This window comes from Macaca nemestrina, chromosome 1 (assembly GCF_043159975.1).
Source record: "Macaca nemestrina isolate mMacNem1 chromosome 1, mMacNem.hap1, whole genome shotgun sequence".
Taxonomy (NCBI): domain Eukaryota; kingdom Metazoa; phylum Chordata; class Mammalia; order Primates; family Cercopithecidae; genus Macaca; species Macaca nemestrina.
In genome coordinates, this window is record NC_092125.1 from 171400831 (window position 1) to 171422974 (window position 22144).

At 46.9% G+C, this 22144-nt stretch overlaps 1 protein-coding gene across 3 annotated transcripts in view; it reads left to right on the forward strand.

The window, feature by feature from the left end:
- LOC105495171 (KN motif and ankyrin repeat domains 4) overlaps nucleotides 1–21782 on the forward strand; it is a 90432-nt gene extending 68650 nt beyond the window's left edge. For all 3 annotated transcript variants that reach the window (XM_011764440.3, XM_024797038.2, XM_011764439.2), the window contains 3 exons: nucleotides 4200–4342; nucleotides 10295–10495; nucleotides 19525–21782. In XM_011764440.3, the coding sequence (XP_011762742.2) occupies nucleotides 4200–4342; nucleotides 10295–10495; nucleotides 19525–19629 (449 nt within the window). In that variant the 3' untranslated portion in view covers nucleotides 19630–21782. The remainder of the gene's footprint in view (nucleotides 1–4199; nucleotides 4343–10294; nucleotides 10496–19524) is intronic.
- The last annotated feature ends 362 nt before the right edge of the window (nucleotides 21783–22144 follow it).

The following is a 22144-nucleotide window of genomic DNA, read 5'->3' on the forward strand; positions in this document are numbered from 1 at the left end:
TCCTGGTGCTTCTGTCTAAAGTGGCTGCCCCCACCTCTCTCTAGGGGAGCACCCTCTTTCTTTCTTGAGACACTCTTTGCTTTTCATTTCTACTCAACAGAATGTTCATTCACTCAAAAGGGGCTCCTGCCTGTCTTGTTCCGGTCTGTTTCCCTAACACCTAGACCAGTTCCTGGTTCCTAGTAGGTGTTGAGTGAAAACGTCTGTTAAATGAATGAGCGATGGATGACTCCTGGGAGCTAGGTTAAATTCCAGTAAACTTCCACGTCTTCAAAATTCTGCTAAGCAGCTTTGAGTGTCTTCAGCTGAACGGGAAAGGCAGCGTACATAATGACAGCCTGAAGTTGTTTCTGATTTTCACATCATCAAAAGAAGATTAAATTATAGCTAACAGTGAGCTGATGTTATTGATTTCAGTTCTTCATGGATGCATGGATACCATCAAAATGGTAGATCAAATGAGAAAGGCACATAATTAAATGGAGCATGGCTCTGTGTTCTGTTACTGTATTCAATGTTAGGGGCCATCCATGTACAAGGTGAATAAAGCAGCTACTGCTTTTTCAGTGTCGTCCTCATCCCAGACACTGGACTTAGTGTGATATACATATACACTGTCATGTACAATCCTTGCAGGAATTGTGAAGCAGATCTTAATTGCCTTTTCCAAGTGAGGAAACTGAGGCCCAGAGATGTCAGGTAATGTGGTCAAGGTCACAGAGCCTGTAAGAAGCTAATCCAGAATTCAAACCAAGGTCAGTCAGCCTCCTAATCTGGGCTTTTTCTACTACCCTGTCTATGCTTCTGGGACATTGAGACTTTGGGAACATCCATTATGTTCATGAAGAATCCAAAAACCAGTAACATATGGCCCTTGTCTTTAAGTGTTCACAGTCTTGTAGCCGGTTAGAAGTTTCTGGATGAGCCAGCCAGGACAGAGAAGAGACAACTAAAATTTGGGTGATATAAATATCTGCTGATGCTAAGAATTCACTTAATACTCATCAACGTTAAAGTGGTTTGGAAACTTTTCCCTTTAACATAGTGAAATAGCTAAATAGCCATAAAGGTAAAGTAAGAAGGGGGTTGGGGAGAATGGGTTGAGAGAGTTGTTACTTTCTCTTATCTGTAGAAGGGATGTTGAGGGTGACAGATCTGTCACACTCCCAAACCTGGGGTGTCCTTAGAGGCAGTTGTTAAGCATCCAGAAAAAAAAAAAATTACAAACTGTAAAGGGCTGTACAGAAGTGACTCATTATTATTGAGAATAGAGCCAGAGTGCACCTCTGCCGGTTCAACCCCAAGTGATCCGTCCTTTATTTTGCCAAATGCCCTTGCAGGGCGTATTGAGTCAGAGGATGCTCTGTCGAGAGCCTTGCTCCTCTGTCACCTCCAGGGAGAGTTGGCTTTGCTGCCTGATGGCTGCTCTGAAGCATCTTCTGTAAAGTTCTGGGTCCTGGCAGGGAGCAGCGGCTCACGCCTGTAATCTAGCACTGTGAGAAGCCAAGGCAGGCAGATCACCTGAGGTTAGGAGTTCAAGACCATCCTGGCCAACATGGCGAAACCCCATCTCTACTAAAAATACAAATATTAGGCCGGGCGCGGTGGCTCAAGCCTGTAATCCCAGCACTTTGGGAGGCCGAGACGGGCGGATCACAAGGTCAGGAGATCGAGACCATCCTGGCTAACATGGCGAAACCCCGTCTCTACTAAAAACACAAAAAATTAGCCGGGCGAGGTGGCGGCGCCTGTAAACTCCCAGCTACTCGGGAGGCTGAGGCAGGAGAATAGCGGGAACCCGGGAGGCGGAGCTTGCAGTGAGCTGAGATCCGGCCACTGCACTCCAGCCTGGGCGACAGAGCGAGACTCCGTCTAAAAAAATAAATAAATAAATACAAATATTAGCTGAGCATAGTGGCGCATGCCTGTAATCCCAGCTACTTGGGAGGCTGAGGCAGGAGAATCGCTTGAACCCAGGAGGCAGAGGTTACAGTGAGCCGAGATCACACCAGTGCACTCCAACCTGGGTGACAGAGTGAGACTCCATCTCAAAAATAATAAATAAATAAACAAAGTCCTGGGTCCTTAGCCCCTCCTAGTCCCTTTCCTGAGCCTGTGGGCAGGTGTCAGACCTCATTCTACTGAACTAAAAACCATGTTTCTGAAGAGAAAAAAGAACTGATAACCTGAGGCTCGTTTACACATCTTAAAAGCAAACTTAAAATAATCAAGGGGTAGAAATAAAACAGTTATTAACAAGGCAGTGCAAATGTTCACTTTGGTATCAGGACAGAGCTATGAGGTGATGCATGGAGTTGTTATTTAGCTTTCATCACCTGCCGGCTCATGGCAGTGGTCCAAGGAGCTTGAGGGAAAACTGCTGATAAATGAGGCAGACTGATGCCTCTGTCTCCACTGACGGCCTGGTATTATCATGGCACACTTCTGAAAAATTGTTTGAAAAATTATGGGGTAGCCAGGCACGGTGGCTGATGCCTGTAATCCCAGCACTTTGGGAGGCTGAGGTGGGCGTCTCCAACATAGAGAAACCCCGTCTCTACTAAAACTACAAAAATTAGTTGGGCGTGGTGGCTCATGCCTGTAATCTCAGCTACTCGGGAGGCTGAGGCAGGAAAATCGCTTAAACCCGGGAGGCAGAGATTGCAGCGAGCTGAGATCGTACGATTGCACTCCAGCCCGGGCAACAGGAATGAAACGCCATCTAGAAAAAAAAAAAAAAAAAGAAGAAGAAAGAAAAATTGTGGGTTGGAGGGAATATCAAACAAATGTTGCTTTTTTCCACTTGCACAGAACTTGCAAATAGCCCTAATTGACATTTTTTCATAAACCATATTTTTACAATGAATACCTAAACCTTAGGGGAATATCATTCTGGACAACAATAGTAATAACAGCGAACGCTCACTGAGTGTTTCCTGTGTACTAGGCATGGTTCTAAGTCAGGGGTGTCCAGTCTTTGGCCTCCCTGGGCCACACTGGAAGAAGAACTGTCTTGGGGCACACATAACATACACTAACACTAATGATAGCCAAAGAGCTAAAAATAATGCTTTAAGAAACTGTGAATTTGTGTTGGGCCGCATTCAAAGCTGTCCTGGGCCATAAGTGGCCAACGGGCCACGGGTTGGACAAGCTTGTTCTAAGTCCTTTAAATATATTAGACTGGGCACAGTGACTCACACCTGTAATCTTAGTATTTTGGGAGGCCAAAGTGGGTGGCCCAGGAGTTCGAGACCAGTCTGGGCAACATAGTGAAAAACCCTGTTTCTATAAAAAACACAAAGAATTAGCCAGGCGTGGTGACATGCACCTGTAGTCCTAGCTACTCAGGAGGCTGAGGTGGGAGGATCACTTGAGCCCTGGAGGCAGAACTTATAGTGAGATCATGCCACTGCACTCATCCTCAGGCTGGGCAACAGAGCCAAACCCTGTCTCAATAAATAAATAGATAAATAAACTCAATAAATGTCACTTATGAGGTAGGTTGTGTTGTCATCCCCATTTTATAGAGGAGGAAATGCTAAGAAAGGCTAAGTGACTTGATTTAGTGTAATTGTTTTCCTATTGCCCAAAGGAGCTACGTCAGGGAGGACTGCTTGAACCAAGGAGGTTGAGGCTGCAGTGAGCCATGATCTCACCACTGCACACCAGCCTGGGCAACAGAGCAAGACCTTATCAAGAAAGAAAAGTAACCAGCTGGCCAGGTGCAGTGGCTCATGCCTGTAGTCTCAGCACTTTGGGAGGCCAAGGAGGGTGGATCACGAGGTCAGGAGTTCAGGACCAGCCTGACCAAGATGGTGAAACCCCGTCTCTACTAAAAATACAAAAAAATTAGCCAGGTGTGGTGGTGCATGTCTGTAATCCCAGCTACTCAGGAGGTGGAGGCAGGAGAATTGCTTGAACCCAGGAGGTGGAGGTTGCAGTGAGCTGAGATCAAGCCACTGCACTCCAGCCTGGGTGACAGAGCGAGACTCCATCTCACAAAAAAAAAAAAAAAAAAAAAAAAGAAAAAGAAAAGTAACCAGCTTTAAAGGCTGCTGCAAATGTAAACCACTGGAAAGCATTGCTCTAGTCCATGGCTTTCTAACCAGCAAGCAGTGTCCTGTTGAAACGGCTGAAGTGGAGTCTGGCTCCCGGCCCCTCAGGAGCCCTTCCAGCACCCATTGCTTCTCTTGCAGGCGTCTGCAACGTGGACCATCAGAACAAAGCTGGCTACACTGCCGTAATGATCACTCCCTTGGCTTCCGCAGAGACCAATGAAGACATGGCTGTTGTCTGGAAGCTCTTAAGAGAAGGAAATGTGAACATTCAAGCTACTCAGGTGGGTGGAATGAACATGATCTCTTCAGTAAATGCAGGGGCACCTCCCAGCTTTATTCTGCTAGCGTGGAGAGAAATTCCATGCAGATCCATGTAGTTTTTAACCCAAGTGAGGCTGGGACCTCCAAATGGCATCAGGCAAAGCCTGAATATTCAGTTTTCCTTATAGGCTCCTGAGACCCAGTCAGGCTTGCACAGAGGTCAGTGAGCTTCTAATACAGGCCCCAGTCTGAAACTGAGCAAATTCCATCCGGGAGCAACCTCCCATTCTCAGTTGCCATCTTGAGAAGGCATTTGCTAGCTGGCTGCTCTAAGAAAGCCCTTACAGGTGACCCACCTTGATCATGGCCCAGAGCATCTAACTAGGCTCTTTGGAGGTCCGGTCCTTTAAAGAAGTTCTCACCTCTATCACTCCAAAGCCTTTTAACAAGGTCATGAGTCCTCAGACTGAGGGAAACTGGATAGCCAGGGCAGACAGAAGCATTGGCTCATCATTCCTAGGGGCGTGAGGAGTTCCACTTTCCAGGCTTATATCAGCTTAGCTCAGAGGCTTATTAGAGAGTTCTGCAGGTCATTATCAATCAACCTGGCATGCTGCCTCCACCCTTGAAATAACCAGATCCCAAAACACTCCTGTCTGCCTTACCTTTGCACCAACAAGTGCGAGTGGCATTATTCCAGACACACAAATCATGCACCAGTCCCCAGGAGCAGTGCCATGGGCCAGGCTGGGAACAGCAGTTGCTGCGAAGAGCCAGTGGAGCCCTACACAAATGTAGTAGCCAGGAATTCAGGACACGTGGGCTTCACGAATTCCTTGGGTCATTTGTGCCCTAGGTCAGAAGAGCCCTTGAAGGTCACCTAGGTCTACCCCTTATTATTTTGCAAAATCCTACAAGGTGGTCTCCAGTTCTGGGACCTCCAGTGTCAGGAAACTCACGCTCTACCAAAGCAGCCCATTTGTTACTCTAGACAGCTCTGATAACTTTCTATACTGAGCCAAAACTGGGTACTCTGAATCTTTCTCTTTTTTTGAAACAGAATCTCGCTCTGTCACCCAGGCTGGAGTGCAATGGCGTGATCTCAGCACACTGCAACCTCCACCTCCCGGTTCAAGCGATTCTTCTGCCTCAGCCTTCCAAGTAGCTGAGACTACAGGCACCCGCCATCATGCCTAGCTAATTTTTGTATTTTTTAGCTATGGGGTTTCACTGTGTTGGCCAGACTGGTCTTGAACTCCTGACCTCAGATGATCCACCCGTCTTGGCCTTTCAAAGTGCTGGGATTACAGGCGTGAGCCACCGCGCCCGGCCTCTGAATCTTTCATGGAGTGATTAGAAGTTGATCAGGGTTCACTCCAAAAAACGATCTTAAGACAGCAAAGGCAGCGCAGAGGGTTGGAATGTCTCTATTCATCTTCTGGGGCCCTCTGCTTGAGAACACAGGGTGGGGGTGTGGTCCTTACCCAGAAGGGCTTTGAGTTAGACAAGTCTCCACATAGAACAACAAGGACTCCTCAAAAGGTCATTTGCCCATTTTTTGAATCTACAGGAATGAATGGAGTATGTTTAACTCTCCTTTCTCCTGGAGTGATCATAGATGATAAGGTAACTGTTGAGAACTGTGAAGAGTCTGGGCTTTTACCCCATGTTAAAGCTAACAAGGTGGCCTGCTACAGTTTTGTGGATACTGGCAGAAGACATGAGACTTCTGTGCCCAAGACAAAGGACCATGTATTACCCACAGCCGAAGCAGTAGCCATAGTATCAGCATTGCCCAAATCCCAGCTCCCACGGGGCAGTGTGAGGAGGGCCAGAAAGCTGAGCATGGAGTGGGTTGTGTTACAGGACAGGACGCCTGAGCATAGGGAAACTGAAGCTTTGATAAGGGACGCTAAGCCTGCCTGCCCTTTTCTCCAAAGAAGACATAAGGCTGTTCACTATATAAACATCCTTAAAAAGATAGTCTAGAAAAAAAGGGCAGATTGTGGTGTGCTTTACTCACCGGATGTGCAGAAAAGCAAGAGACTTATGGAAAATGGACTCCTAACAATATATTAAGCACCACTGTCCCATACTCCCCCAGAGTGATTGCAGATAGTAACCCAACCCGATGGCGAAGTCATCGTTGCATACTAACAGCAACCCTATTGATGGCCAGAAACCAATATTTGTAGATTGCTTTCTGGTTTTCAAGGTATTCTACTCACCTACAACTCCTGTTCCATAAGACTCAATACAGCTAATGTTTCATTTTTAACTAATGTTTCCCATAAATACGTTAATTATTTTCTAAATTGTCCCTCTTGTAAGAGGGGATGCTTGCAAGAGGATCAAAATCAACCCCTTCTTTGTACAGAGAAGAAACTGATGCTGTAGGAGGACAAGGGACTCATTCTGGGTGACCACAGGAGGGATGAGAATGCATAGCTGCAGCCATTCCCTTTAACTCCCTCTGGGCCTTCACATGTGAAGAGAGGCGGAGGTACCAGATTCAATGGGAATGCGCTGGGAGTCTCCTAGGAACAAGCTGCTTCTCTCTGGATCTCCAGGGCAGTGCAGCAGCATATAGTAGCTCTCTGTAAATGCTCATTGAATTAAATTATATTGAAAGGGACCAGGAGAACGATGAGGAAGGAAGGGGTCCTGCATCAGGCAGAGGGGCAGATGTGAGGACCATCTGCATATGTCAAATGGCTTTAATAACAGTTGGGGGCTGGGCGCGGTGGCTCATGCCTATATTCCCAGCACTTTGGGAGGCCAAGGCGGGCTGATCACTTGAGGCTGGGAGTTTGAGGCTAGCCTGGCCAACATAGTGAAACTCCATCTCCACTAAAAATACAAAAAAAAAAAAAACTTAACTGGGCATGGTGGTGGGCGCCTGTAATCCCAGCGACTCGGGAGGCTGAGGCAGGAGAATCGCTTGAACCTGGGAAGCAGAGGTTGCAGTGAGCCGAGACTGTGCCATTGCACTCCAACCTGGGTGACAGAGCAAGACTCCGTCTCAAAAATAACAATAATAATAATAATAATAAAACAGTTGGAAAGAGGGGTCTGGAAACTTTGTGGTCTGGATAGTTCAGTAAACAACCGTATATATGTATGTATATACATGTATATGTATGTATCAACCTGGCATGCTGCCTCAGCCCTTGAAATAACCAGATCCCAAAACACTCCTATCTGCCTTATCTCTGCACCAGCAAGTGTGAGTGGTATTATTCCAGACACACAAATCATGCCCCAGTCCCCAGGAGCCATATATATATATGTATGTATATATACACACATATACACACACATATACATATATACATACATATATATACACATATATGTATATATGTGTACATATACACGTATACGTATATGTGTATATATATACACACACACACACACAAACACATACATGTAATATATACAAGGTCTGGAAACCTTGTGGTCTGGATAGTTCAGCAACAAGGTTTCACCATGTTGGCTAGGCTGGTCTTGAACTCCTGACCTCAAGTGATCCGCCCATCTCAGCTTCCCAAAGTGCTGAGATTACAGCCATGAGCCACCGCACCCGGCCCTATGTATATCTCTACAGTCCTCTCATCCAACTTTATTATATTTTGCCCTCATGGTTTTCCTGGGTTCCAGGCAGGTCTCTCTGATGGGACATCAGGCTTTGTAAGGTTGAAGAATAAGGCAAGAACTGTTTTCTCTCCTTTTGGATCCCCTGAGGCCCTGAAAGCACTATCTTACATGTAAAAACTGCTGAGGGCAGCTGGGCGCAGTGGTTCACACCTGTAATCCCAGCACTTTGGGAGGCTGAGGTGGGAGGATCACCTGAGGTCAAGATTTCGAGACCAGCCCGACCAACATAGTGAAACTCCATCTCTACTAAAAATACAAAAATTAGCCGGGCATAGTGACGGGCACTTGTAATCCCAGCTACTCGGGAGGCTGAGGCAGGAGAATGGCTTGAACCTGGGAGGTGGAGGTTGCAGTGAGCCAAGATTGCACCATTGCACTCCAGCCTGGGCAACAGAGCAAGACTCCATCTCAAAAAAAAAAAACAAACATTGGCCAGATGGAGTGGCATACGCCTATGGTCACAGCTACTCAGGAGGCTGAGGTAGGAGGATCACTTGAGCCCGGGAGGCAGAGTTTGCAGTGAGTCGTGATCATGCTACTCCACTCCAGCCTGGGTGATAGAGTGAGATTCTGTCTCAAAAAAAAAAAAAAAATATATATATATATACACACACACACACACACACACACACAGACACACACACACATATAGTATATATAAGAAAATCTATGGGAAATGGGAAATGATGGTCAATTTGTAATCAGAAAAATTACTACTGTACATTATTATATTTACATCCTTTATCTCATTTGATTCCCACAAAAGCCCTGTGAGGTACACAGGACAAATCATTGTTTTATATATATATATATATATATATATTTTTTTTTGAGACAGATCTTGTTCTGTTGCCCAAGCTGGAGTGCAGTAGCACAATCTCAGCTCGCTGCAACCTCTGCCTCCCGAGTTCAAGTGATTCTCCTGCCTCAGCCTCCCAAGTAGCAGGTGCCCGCCACCATGCCTAGCTAATTTTTGTATTTTTTTTTTTAGTAGAGACAGAGTTTCACCATGTTGGCCAGGCTGGTCTTGAACTCCTGACCTCAGGTGATCTGCCCGCCTTGGCCTCCCAAAGTGCAGGGATTACAGGCATGAGCCACTGCACCCGGCCCCAATTGTTATATTAATTCTTAAGAGAAGGAAAACCAGCTGGGCACAGTGACTCACACCTGTAATCCCAGCACGTTGGGAGGCCAAGGAGGGCGGATCACCTGAGGTCAGGAGTTCAAGACCAGCCTGGTCAACATGGGGAAACCCCGTCTCTACTAAAAATACAAAAATTAGCTGGGCATGGTGGCAGGTGCCTGTAACCCCAGCTACTTGGGAGGCTGAGGCAGGAGAATGGCTTGAACCCAGGAGGCGGAGGTTGCAGTGAGCCAAGATCGCGCCATTGCACTCCAGCCTGGGCGACAAGAATGAGACTTCATCTCAAAAAAAAAAAAAAAAACTAGCCAGATGTAGTGAGTGGCACATGCCTGTGAGCCCATCTACTTGGGAGGCTAAGGTGGGAGAATCACTTGATCCCAAAAGATTGACGCTGAAGTGAGCTGTGATTGTGCCACTGCACTCCAGCCTGGGTAACACAGCAAGACCCCATATTTAAAAAAAAAAAAAGAAAAACCAAGAATCAAGAAGACAGTGACGTGACCTGAATCATGCATTAGGAAACAGCAGAACTAGAGCTTGCACTTGCTTTCTGATTCCAGCTCATTGCTATGTCCACCTATGATTACAGAGATGCCCAACATTACTGTCAATGTCTATAGCTTAGAAATGACCACGGGACATGCAACCAGAGATCATGTTGAGAGAGGAGGGTTCTGGTTATCCTTCAACGGAAAATTTCAGAGGCATTGAGCAGAGAAGGCTTCATGGGGAAAGTCAGGCTGAGGCAGGCAGTAAGAAGCCATGATGCTCAAGCACTCAACCTTCATCTGTTCCATCATTTCACATTTATCAGCATGTTCTTGGTGCTGGACACTGGGGAGACAGGGACAAAAACACTTAGTCCCTGCTGTCAACAATGTCACATCCATGAGAAAGAGCAGTTGACAAGTTGCAATACTAAGTGGTGAGTGCTGTGTTAGGAATCCCGTGCCTGGGGAGTGAGAGAAGGCTTTAGAGAGGATGTAGCATTTGACTAATCTTAAAAGAGTAGAAGTTCGCCAAGCCGAGAAGGTTATGTCCCATATCAAGGGCAGGAGACTCAGATCAGTGGTTGTGTTCTTGGAAGTCTCTGATGAGCACACCCAGGCTGGAGAGGCGGTCCTTCCCCACTGGCAGCAACCTCACCACATCCCTGTGGCTCTGCATGCAGGGAGGCCAGACTGCACTGATGCTGGGAGTCAGCCACGACAGGGAGGACATGGTTCAAGCGCTGCTTAGCTGCCAGGCAGATGTCAATCTGCAGGACCACGATGGATCCTCGGCCCTCATGCTGGCCTGTCACCATGGCAACGTGGACCTGGTGCGGCTGCTCCTGGCACACCCGGCCTGCGACAGCAGTCTGACTGACAAGGTGAGACTTACAGGCAATTAACAAGTAGCTGTTGCTGGGCAGGGTGGCTCATGCCTGTAATGCCAGCACTTTGGGAGGCTGAGGTGGGAGGATCACTTGAGACCAGGAGTTCAAGACCAGCCTGGGCAACATAGGGAGACCCCATCTCTTTAAAAAAAAAAAAAAAAAAGTAGCTGTTTAACTTCCCCTCCTGAAGAGTGCCTTGCCAGCCAGCAAAATTCGAGGAACCCTATGGCAGTGCAACAAAATCAGCCTCCTAAAGCTGTTGTGGGATTTTTTTTTTTTTTTTTTTTGAGACTGAGTCTGCCTCTGTCGCCCAGACTAGAGTGCAGTGGCGCGATCTGGGCTCACTGCAAGCTCCGCCTCCCGGGTTCACGCCATTCTCCTGCCTCACCTTCCGGAGTTACTGGGACTACAGGCGCCCGCCAACATGCCCGGCTAATTTTTTGTATTTTTAGTAGAGATGGGGTTTCACCGTGTTAGATAGGATGGTCTCGATCTCCTGACCTTGTGATCCACCCGCCTCGGCCTCCCGAAGTGCTGGGATTACAGGCGTGAGCCACTGCGCCCGGCCTTGTGGGATTTAAATAAGAGGCACGGCCGGGCGCGGTGGCTCAAGCCTGTAATCCTAGCACTTCGGGAGGCCGAGACGGGTGGATCACGAGGTCAGGAGATCGAGACCATCCTGGCTAACACGGTGAAACCCCGTCTCTACTAAAAATACAAAAAATTAGCTGGGCGAGGTGGCGGGCGCCTGTAGTCCCAGCTACACGGGAGGCTGAGGCAGGAGAATGGCGTAAACCCGGGAGGCGGAGCTTGCAGTGAGCTGAGATCCGGCCACTGCACTCCAGCCCGGGCGACAGAGCGAGACTCCGTCTCAACAAAAAAAAAAAAAAAAAAAAAAAAAAAAAAAAAGAGGCTCAGCACAGTGGCTCATGTCTGTAATCCCAGGACTGTCAGAGGCCAAGGCAGGAGGATTGCTTGAGGCCAAGAGTTCAAGACCAGCCTGGGCAGCACAGTGAGACCCCATCTCTACTAAAAATACAAAAATTAGCTGGGCATGGTGGTGGAAACCTGTAATTCCAGTTACTCTGGAGGCTGAGGCAGGAGGATCACTTGAACATGCGAGGTGGAGGTTGCAGTGAGCTGAGATCGCACCACTGCACCACAACCTGGGCAACAAGAGTGAAACTCTGTCTCAAACAAAACAAAAAATTAACTAGGTGTGGTGTTGCACGCCTGTAATCCCAGCTGCTCAGCAGGCTGAGGCAGCAGGATTGCTTGAGCCCAGAAGGTTGAGGTTGCAGTGAGCCACGATCAGGCCACTGCACTCCATCCTGGGTGACAGAGTGAGATCCTGTCTCTAAAAAAATTTTAAAAATAAATAAATAAATGAGATGATTCATGGTAAATGTTTGGAGTCTTAGAGCTGCAAAACCCACAACCCTAGCTTTTCACAACACCATCTTGGGCAAATATACCCAGGTCTGGGTATATTCAGCCTCATTTGGTCACGGCAATAACAACATGTGGGCTTTGAGGCAGTAGCTTAGATGGGGAAGCTCTGCTGTCCAATAGGGACTCAAAAGCCTTCAGAAGGAATCAACCTTACAGAGCCATCTCTGTGGTCATTTAACTGAAAGTGCCTCTCGGACACAGATCCACTTTATGAAGCAGCCCATTCCATCAAGCCAGCCTACTTGAAGTTGCACTGTCAGTCACAGACTTCTTAAATAAACTTCCTCATAAGGTGATGGCAATGATGATGATGACAATAGTAACTAATCAGTAACAATAGTAACCAACACATATGGAGGGCTTACTCTGTGTCAGGTACTGTACTAAGCATTTGTCATGGACCGTTTCATTTAAACCCCACAACAATCTTGTGAGATTGTCTTCCTACTGCCCCACTTTGCTCAAGGAGACGGAGGCATCAAATGGTTAGGTTACATACCCAGGATTACTCAGCTAGTGGAACCCGGCTCCATTAAACTCCTGGGCCCATACCCTTAACTGTTCCATCATCATCACTGTTTCACATTGAAGCATCCATGTCTCTGGCTCCCTGCTGAATCCCCCACACCTAGTAGAGTGCCTGCCACATTTCATTGAATCAATCAACAAATGAGTGAGTGAACCCCTAAACTTTGGAGGTAAGTCAACAGTAAGTGACCTTGTTCCTGATAATTACGGTAGGTATAATAATATTTCTAGAGTGCTCCTGGGAACTAAACCTTTCCCATGCATTACGTCTAATCCTCTCCCTCTCAGTAATCCAGTGACATAGATACTGATGTCCACTTTTTACTGATGAGAAAACAGGCCTGGAGATGTTATGTAACTGACCTAAGAGTTACAGCCTACTGATTCTCAGAGCAGAGATTCAAGCCTAGGTATGACTCCAGTATCCTTAATATTGGCACCGTAATGTAATGATTTTTTTTTTCTTTTTCTTTTTTTTTTTTGAGACGGAGTCTCGCTCTGTCGCCCAGGCTGGAGTGCAGTGGCGCAATCTCGGCTCACTGCAAGCTCCGCCTCCCGGGTTCACGCCATTCTCCTGCCTCAGCCTCCCGAGTAGCTGGGACTACAGGCGCCCGCCCCTGCGCCCGGCTAATTTTTTCTATTTTTAGTAGAGACGGGGTTTCACCATGGTCTCGATCTCCTGACCTTGTGATCCGCCCGCCTCGGCCTCCCAAAGTGCTGGGATTACAGGCGTGAGCCACCACGCCCGGCCAATGTAATGATTTAAGCAGCTGTCTTTATCCTTTCTTAACAGCCACAGTTCAAAGGAAACAAAAACCTGGCGAGGGGAAGAGAGTCCTCTCCCTGCCCGGGGCAGCACCTCTTACTGGGCCACATTTAAACTACCCGGAGATTGACTCATCAGCAATTTAAGCTGCTGTGTCCCTCAGTCACACCTGGCTGCAGCAGGCACCCATCCAGTGACTCTAGGTCCTGTGAACCCTACCTTCACCCCAAAGCCATTTCTGAGATCATTAGAGAGCACAGACTTTCTTGACATTCATTTGGGAACAGGGGTGGACTACTAGAAACCAGAGCCTCCTCTTCCAAACATTATATGGTCAGACAAAGGATCTGTGCTAATGAGCTCCCTGCTGGGTTGTCCTGGGGGAGAAGGAGGCAGCCCTAATCTGGAACAGGCCTGTACATCAAAGGCCCCCGGCCCTCTAAGGCATAGCCACTGCTGATGCCCAAAGAGGTCTGAGATGGGAGGCCTGTGGGACAGGCAGGCAGGCATGAGCTTTGGAAGTCCCTGGTTAGCTGGGATAATCAGGCAGTGGATCTGAGAGCTCTCCTGGGTATCTCTGGAGGTCTGTCACAGGTATGAGAGAGCTTAGTGGCTGCTTTCTGGTGGTGGAAGAGTTGTGGGATCTGTTGCATTTCAGACAACTCAAGCATGATTGTTAGAAGCATGGACTTTAAACACTCATGAGACCAGGTGCAGTGGCTCATGCCTGTAATCCCAACACTTTGGGAGGCCAGGTGGGGAGGATTGCTTGAGCCCAGGAGTTTGAGACCAGTCTTGGCAACAAAGTGAGACCCCCTGTATTAGTCCGTTTTCACGCTGCTGATAAAGACATACCTGAGACTGGGCAATTTACAAAAGAAAGAGGTTTAATTGGATTTACAGTTTCACATGGCTGGGAAAGTCTCACAATCATGGCAGAAGGCAAGGAGGAGCAAATCACATCTTACACAGATAGCAGCAGGCAAAGAGAGAACTTGTGCAGGAACACTCCCCCTTATAATAACCATCAGATCTCATGAGACTTACTATCATGAGAACAGGAAAGACCTGCCCCCATGAGTCAATTACCTCACACAGTTCCCTCCCACAACACATGGGAATTCAAGATGACATTTGGGTGAGGACACAGCCAAACCATATCACTCCCCCTCTACAGAAAACAGAAAAAGATTAGCCAAGTGTGGTGGCTTGCACCTGTAGTCCCAGCTACTCAGGAGGCTGAGGCAGGAAGATTGCCTGAGCCTGGGAAGTTGAAGCTACAGTGAGCCGTGATCATACCAGAGTGAGACCCTGTCTCAAAAAAAATAAAAATAAAAATAAATTAAACACTCATGAGTTCGAATCTAGGTTCAGTGACTTTGGGTAGGTGATCTAACTATTCTGGGCCTCTAGATGCTCATCTGTAAAATGGGGACAGCATAGACTCTACCTAAATACTGTAATGTTTATAAAGGCTGAATCTGACATCTAGGAGTACACAGGGGATGGTAACTGTTTTAATTGTGAATAGATGAATAGTGGTAGCTAAAACAAAAAAAAATACCACATCAACCAGCAGGGACCATGGCATTTACAGACAGTGTCTGGAGGGAGCAGAGAGAACAAAGGTCTGGAATTAGGGGAACCAATCAGAGTAGAGCGACCGACCCCGAAGGGAGAAGCCACTGACAGACTTGGGTCAATCTAGTGGTTCTCAGTCGGGGTGATTTTACCCTCTGGGAGAGTTTTGGCAATGTCTGGGGACATTTTTAGTCACAAGTGGGTGAGCAAATGCTCCTGACATCTAGTAGGTAGAGGCCAGGGATACAGCTAAACATCCTACAATACACAGGAACAGCAAAGAATTAACACTTATCCATCCAGGCCCGGTGGCTCATGTCTGTAATCCCAGCACTTTGGGAGGCCAAGGCAGGCGGATCACTTGAGGTCAGGAGTTCAAGACCAGCCTGGCCAACATTTTGAAACCCTGTCTCTGCTAAAAACACAAAAATTAGGCGTGGTGGCACACGCCTGTAATCCCAGCTACTCGGGAGGCTGAGACAGGAGAATCGCTTGAACCTGGGAGGTGGAGGTTGCAGTGAGCTGAGATCGTGCCACTGCACTCCAGCCTAGGTGAAAGAGCAAGACTCTGTCTCAAAAACAAAAACAAAAACAAAAAAATTATCTGGTCGAAATATCAGTAGTGCTGCAATTGAGAATGCCTGGTCTAGGCAAACACTGAAATCCAGGTGGGTTTAGGTAACCAATCCTGGTGAAGTGCTGGATCAGGGAGAGCCAGACCAGGCTGAGGACCGGGCAGGCTGGAGTTCAGGTAGGCTGTAAGCCTGGAAGGGAGGGACTGGAGTGCTAATCAGGAGATGGAGGAGGAAATCTATCCTGGCAGAAGCTGGAGCAACTCAGGGAAAGCCCAGCCAGCACAGTGGTGCCCAGGTAGTGCAGGTAATGGGCCCACAGGTAAGGCGGGTTCCAGACCCCACTCACGGATGGGTCACGTGCTGCCCACCTGGGTCGGGTTTGATTCACATGCAGATTCCCGAGGGTGCCTTTGGGGAGCACAGCGTCTCCATCTGCAGGGTGAGACATTTCAGTGGGAAAAGGGAGCTTTTGACAAGGCTCTACCAAGTACCAAGGCTTGTACCTGGTGCTTCACATTTAGGGGGATAGTCTGGCCCTTATCGTACCCACCATATCATTTCCATATTCATCTTTCCTATGGAGGCTTAGGTGTTAACAGCAGAGCTCATTTGGGAATGTCTATGGAAAACCGGGAGAGAATTCATGTCCTGAAATTGGTTTATTTCATCAACATTTAAAGCTCGGTATAAATGCAGAACTCCCAGAACAGCTGGCCAGGCCCTTCCCCTAGATTTAAAGACAATTTGAGGAAATCGGTCACCCAGCCTCTTCTGGGTCTCAGAGCCCACCCTTTAATTTGTCAGCTTCTTTAAAGCACCCATCAGATTGAAAACTTCTTGAAGGCAGAGATTATGCCTTGCTCATCTTTGGGTGATACATAGTGGGCTTGTGATGAATTCAAAGACACCCTGCCAACACACGGATACACACACAGTTGTACAGTTGTGCCAGCTGCCTGCACACTTCTCTTTTTCTTTCCTCCTTTTTTTTTTTTTTTAAAATAGGGTCTCACCCTGTCGCCCAGGCTGGAATGCAGTGGCATGATCATGGCTTATTGCAACCTTGACCTCCTGGGTTCAAGTGATCCTCTTACCTCAGCCTCCCAAAGTGTTGGGATTACAAGCATGAGCCAGTGCGCCTGGCCAAGTGCAGATTTTTGAATCCCTGAAGTTACCTGCAAATTTTGCACCATATCTGGCTAGTCCCCCATCTCCAGTCAGGATCTCCTAGAGCAGCTCTGGAGTGTTGTCGAGCAGGGGCTCACCATACCTGGCTCCCACGGGAGCTGCATGGCATGAGCTTGTTCCCAGGGTTCTGGCAGAGGCATCTGAGGAACACTAACCCTCGCCAAGTTGTCTCCGTGGCCACACCTCCTGAGCTGAATGGGGTCCTCTGCCCTCCATGTCAGCAGTCGAGGAGTCCACAGCTGCAGGCTGTCCTCCAGATGGACCCTGTTAAAAGGTGCGCCTCCCCTGGGACTGGCCTGTGGCTCTTCTGCGTAAACACTGTCAGCACATACTCTGTGTTTACATAGAGCCTCAGGATTGACAAGGCACCGCGGATGGAGCTCAGGAGCAGGAACTCCAGCCTAAGTAAACCCAGGCCCCTCCTTTAGGAGGCTTTTTCAGGACTCCCTGCTTAAAAGCTTTGCTTTGTTCCAGTACTTTCCAGTGTAAGAACCCATTCACTAGGATTTAGATTCCATCAGCTTGAATGAATACCATTAGGTTCTCGTGCAGCATTCTCTCTTTCAACAATGCTTGTTGAGGGCCGACCAAACGCCAGGCTCTGGGCCGGGTGCCAGCATGCAGCAGTGAACAGGCCAGATCAGGTTCTTGACCTTGTGGAGACTGAAATTTATCAAATAACACCACAAATACCAGCATATAGCAAGTGGTAAAAGAAAAGTCTAGGGAGTCATGAGGGCTTTTCAGGGAAAGAACTTTGTATGTTTTGAGAAGCCCATGTACCATCTTTGGGGGTCCTACTGAAACACCACTTCCTTCCTCTGCCTCCCCACAGCCATCTTCTACCCCGCCCTGGCACACAGTGGCCGTCCTCTCCCCTGAGCTCACTCTGTTCCTGTCTTCTGACTCGTTTAGTGCTTTGCCATGCTTTATAGTTATTTGCATGCGTGGGAGCCCTGATGGCCACTGGATTCCATCCCTGTGCATGGGAAAAAGCCTGAAGTGTTAAGCTGGGTGTTAACACTTCCTACCTGCTTCTGTGAAAGAATTGTCCACATTTTAGGAAGTAAATCTGTGCCTACGCAGTAGAGAACAATCTAGTGGGGTCTTGGGTGTCCCTACCCATCAAACCCTTTACAGCAGCAAAATGTCAAAATATTCACAGTAGGCCAACAGCCTCAGGTCAGATTTCAGCTCCCAAGAAGTTACCTAAAGAGTGTGGTTTTCAGAGCTGTTGAGAGTTCAGAATTCTGGACGTGGGACTGAGCTCATTCATAAGAGACTGCGGCTGCTCAGTCAGGCCAGTGGTGCCTGATGAAGCCCTCTGGGTGCAGCTTCTTTAGACAGTGGGACTGTCAGCTTCCTGCATTGCGTGTCAATGTAAAGAATGCTGTGGCATCACAGATCAGGAGGTAAAAATGTGCATGTCCTTCAATGCTCTGAGCCCACTTCTTTTTATTTTATTTTATTTATTTATTTATTTATTTATTTATTTAGGGACAGAGTTTCACTCTTGTTGCCCAGGCTGGAGTGCAATGGCGCAATCGCGGCTCACCTCAACCTCCGCCTCCCAGGTTCAAGCGATTCCCGTGCCTCAGCCTCCCGAGTAGCTGGGATTACAGACATGCGCCACCACGCCAGGCTAATTTTGTATTTTTAGTAGAGAGGGGGTTTCTCCATGTTGGTCCGGCTGGTCTTGAACTCCCGACCTCAGGTGATCCACTGGCCTTGGCCTCCCAAAGTGCTGAGATTACAGATGTGAGTCACTGTACCCGGCCTCTGAGCCCACTTCTTAGAGTCAGTCCTTAGGAAATAATTAAAAATAGGAAAATGCTTTTTGCACTAAGATTATGATGGCAGAGACTTGGAAACAACATAAATTTCCATTGAAAGGAAGTTATGGAATATTTCCATAATTAGTAAAAATTAGTAAATTATGGAATATTACACAACCAAAAAGAAAAATCATGCATTATAATGGCTATGTAAGAATAAAGAAAAATCTTATAGCATATCATGGTAAATTAAGAATTAAAGCAAATTCAAAGTCGATATACAATATCATTCCTTTATTTAAAAACCAACAACAGGACAGGTGCAGGACAGGACAGGATTACAATTCATGCCTGTAATCCTAAAACTTTGGGAAGCCTATGTGGGAGGGTCACTTGAGCCCAGGAGTTCAAGACCAGCCTGAGCAACATAGGGAGACCCTGTCTCTACAAAAAATTAAAATTAAAAACAAAGAACCAACAACAAATTTGCACAGGAGAAAAGATTGGAGGAAAACACACCAGAATGCTAGCTTTCACTTAGATACATGTAATGGAATAGCAGCAGTTATTTTATTTCCTGTTTTCCAATTTAAAGTAGAAAAAAGTGGGACTGGGCTCAGTAGTTCACACCTATAATCCCAGCAGTTTGGGAGGCCAAGGTGGGCAGACCACTTCAGCCCAGGAGTTTGAGAACAGCATGGGCAACTTGTTGACACCCCATCTCTACAAAAAACACAAAAATTAGCCAGGCATGGTGGTGTGTACCTGTAATCCCAGCTACTTGGGAGGCTGAAGGTGGAAGATCACCTGAGCCTAAGAGACGAAGGTTGCAGTGAGCTGTGATTGCGCCACTGCACTCCACCCTGGATGATAGAATGAGACTCCATCTCAAAAAAAAAAAAACAAAAGCATTAAAAACCAGATGACCCTTCTTTATTTCTATGTCACAGATTTCCCAGGAATTACTGTTGTTTCTGTGGAAGGGACCGCATTTCTGGTGATCCTCTTGCCATTTGAATCTTCTCCTCTACGGAGGCCTCTGGAAGCCTTCATAGACACCTGTGTCCCAGGCATACCCCTACTCCCAACTTGCCTTTCCCCACTGGGCAGGAGGCAGATTGGATGATATTTATTTCTCCTTTCCTTTTTCTCCTATAGGCTGGCCGCACAGCTTTGTCCATCGCTCTGAAGTCACCCACCCATATGGAAATTGCTGGGCTTCTGAGAGCCCACGCGGAGCAGGGCAGGTCCCTGGGGCTGTAGGGGCTGCAGAAGAACTGGCGGTGGGGAACAAAAGCCTTCTTCTCTGGACTCCTCCCTCGCCCTTGAAGAGGGCGGAGGTCACAGGCCAGAGAGCCACCCCTCTAGAGAAGAAACTATGTCAAATATGCACATACATTCCTGTTGTATAATTCTGCTCATTAGGATGCTTTGTAGTTTTTGCCTTAGGCCAAGCCCCAAAACTACACGGGCTTCAGAGCAGGGTTCAAGGTGCAAGGTGAGGGGTACATCGGTGTCATCCAAACATCCAAAACATCTTCAGCCTTGAATTCCTCATGATTCTACCCTCTGTAGCATTGTGTAGCAAGAAGGCAGGCAGGAGCACATTCGCACATTAGGAAAGCAATACTTTTTACATGGAATTTTAAAGTGCACTATCTTTGTTTTTTAAGCAAGTGTATACAAATATGTCCCATTGATATGCATGTCTAGAGATGGGAGGGGATTTAAGCCAACCCCCTGGCAAGCATTCTGTAGAGGACCCTAGAAGAATCACCATGCAGACTGGTGAAACTGAACAAGGACCATTTGGGAGATTTGTTTTGATGGGGTTGACAAAGAAATCTTAAATTCAGACAAGGTAGGAAGAAGCACATTGGCGTCAATGCTGAATGTACAGTCTTGACTATTTCTGAGTCATCTAGTGACTCCAATGTGCTCCAGAGAAATTGGAATTAACTAAGAAATGTATTATCTAGTAGGTTAGTATGTAATAAATAAAAAAAAGAAAATCGATCCAATGACACACACCACATGTATTTGGACAGAGTCAGATTCTCTCAGCTATTTTGAGTCTGTAAAAGAAACAAAAAAAAAAGCTTCCTCCTGAGGATGGGTTATTGTCATCAAGAAGCCGCCACATTTCCTGCAGAGCTGTACCCATTACCTATGGTAATTCCCGGTGCTTTCCCCTCATATCCCCTAGAAGCAAATATCTGTTCTGAGGTTTTCTGGGACTTGTGGCTGCAGAGCCTTCAAGCCTGGAAAGCAGCAGAAGCAAGGGAGCCAGGCAGGGCAGGGCAATCCTTTCCGAAGCTTCCATATTCCCTGGGGCCAGCACATGCAAGGTTTATATGGTCAGTAGTTCACGTGAGGTCATCTGAATACGCTCTTTCTTTAAATCTCTTATGAAAAAAAAAAAAAAAAAACTCCCTTATATTAAAAGAAGTAGTGTCAAAGTTTGATGAGCTTTACATTGGAAACGCAAAAGCTTGCGCACTCATTTTGGCTGGGATGCCGATTTGCTGGGTGCCCCTGCGGTGAGTCATGAAACCTCCTTGGGCCCCAATTTCATCATCTCTAAAAACGGAAATTATCATACAACCTACCTCCTGGGGAGTGCTGCACAAGAAGCAGCTGATGGAAGTTTTGAAATCCAATTTGTGGCCGGGCGCGGTGGCTCATACCTGTAATCCCAGCACTTTGGGAGGCTGAGGTGGGTGGATCTCCTGGGCTCGAGAGTTCGAGACCAGCCTGACATACATGGAGAAACTCCATCTCTACTAAAAATGTAAAAATTAGCTGGGCGTGGTGGCAGGCGCCTGTAATCCCAGCTGCTTGGAAGGAGGCAGGAGAATCGCTTGAACTTGGGAGGCGGAGGTTGCAGTGAGCTGAGATCATGCCATTGCACTCCAGCCTGGGTAACAAGAGCGAAACTCTGTCTAAAAAATAAAAGTTAAAAAAAAAAATCCAATCTGTAACCCATTAAGGCCATCTATAGAAATGGTACAGCAAACTTCTTTATGCCATTGTGATTCATAAGAGAGGCTCAAAGTCCCAGAACACAACGACATGTGTTGATGCAACTCAGAGGTGGAGAGAATGGAGCAAATAATGAGCAAAAAAAAAAAAAAAAAAAAAAAAGCTTTAAATGGGTTTATTTTGACCTCAAAATACATTGTAAGAGCAACATCCTACGTTAATAAATGTTCTAGCCCGGTGCTTCGCGAACATTTATCTGCATACAAATCACCTGGGATCTTGTTAGAAGGCAGTAGGTCTGGGCTGGGGCCTGAGAGTCTGCATTTCCAACCAGGTCCGGGGAGATGCTGATGCTATCGCGCCACAACCACACTTTGAGTAGCAAGCCTCTGGCCTATCCTTATTGTTTGTTATATTAAAATGCTGCCTCACAATCTTCTGTCTCAAAATTTCTTTGCATTTCTCTGCTCTTGGTTCTTGGGAATTTGCAGCGTGGGTCTTATTTGCTATTGTCTTCAGTATGGAGTCTGTGTCCTGTGTTGCCTGTTTAGGATTTATTTCTGCATCTCATGTTAGGTGGCAACTTTCATTGGGTCACTTTAAAAAAATGAAATCATATTCAAAACAACTTATTTACCAGGAAAAGCAAACTGGGTTTCCTAGGGCTTGAAGACTACTTACTCATCACTATCAAAAGACTGTCCATCCTGTCTGAGGTTTTTAATAATTTTATTTTAATCTCGAGTTTTGGACATGAGCATATGATTTCATCCTTTATAACCATTTCTTTCCTTTG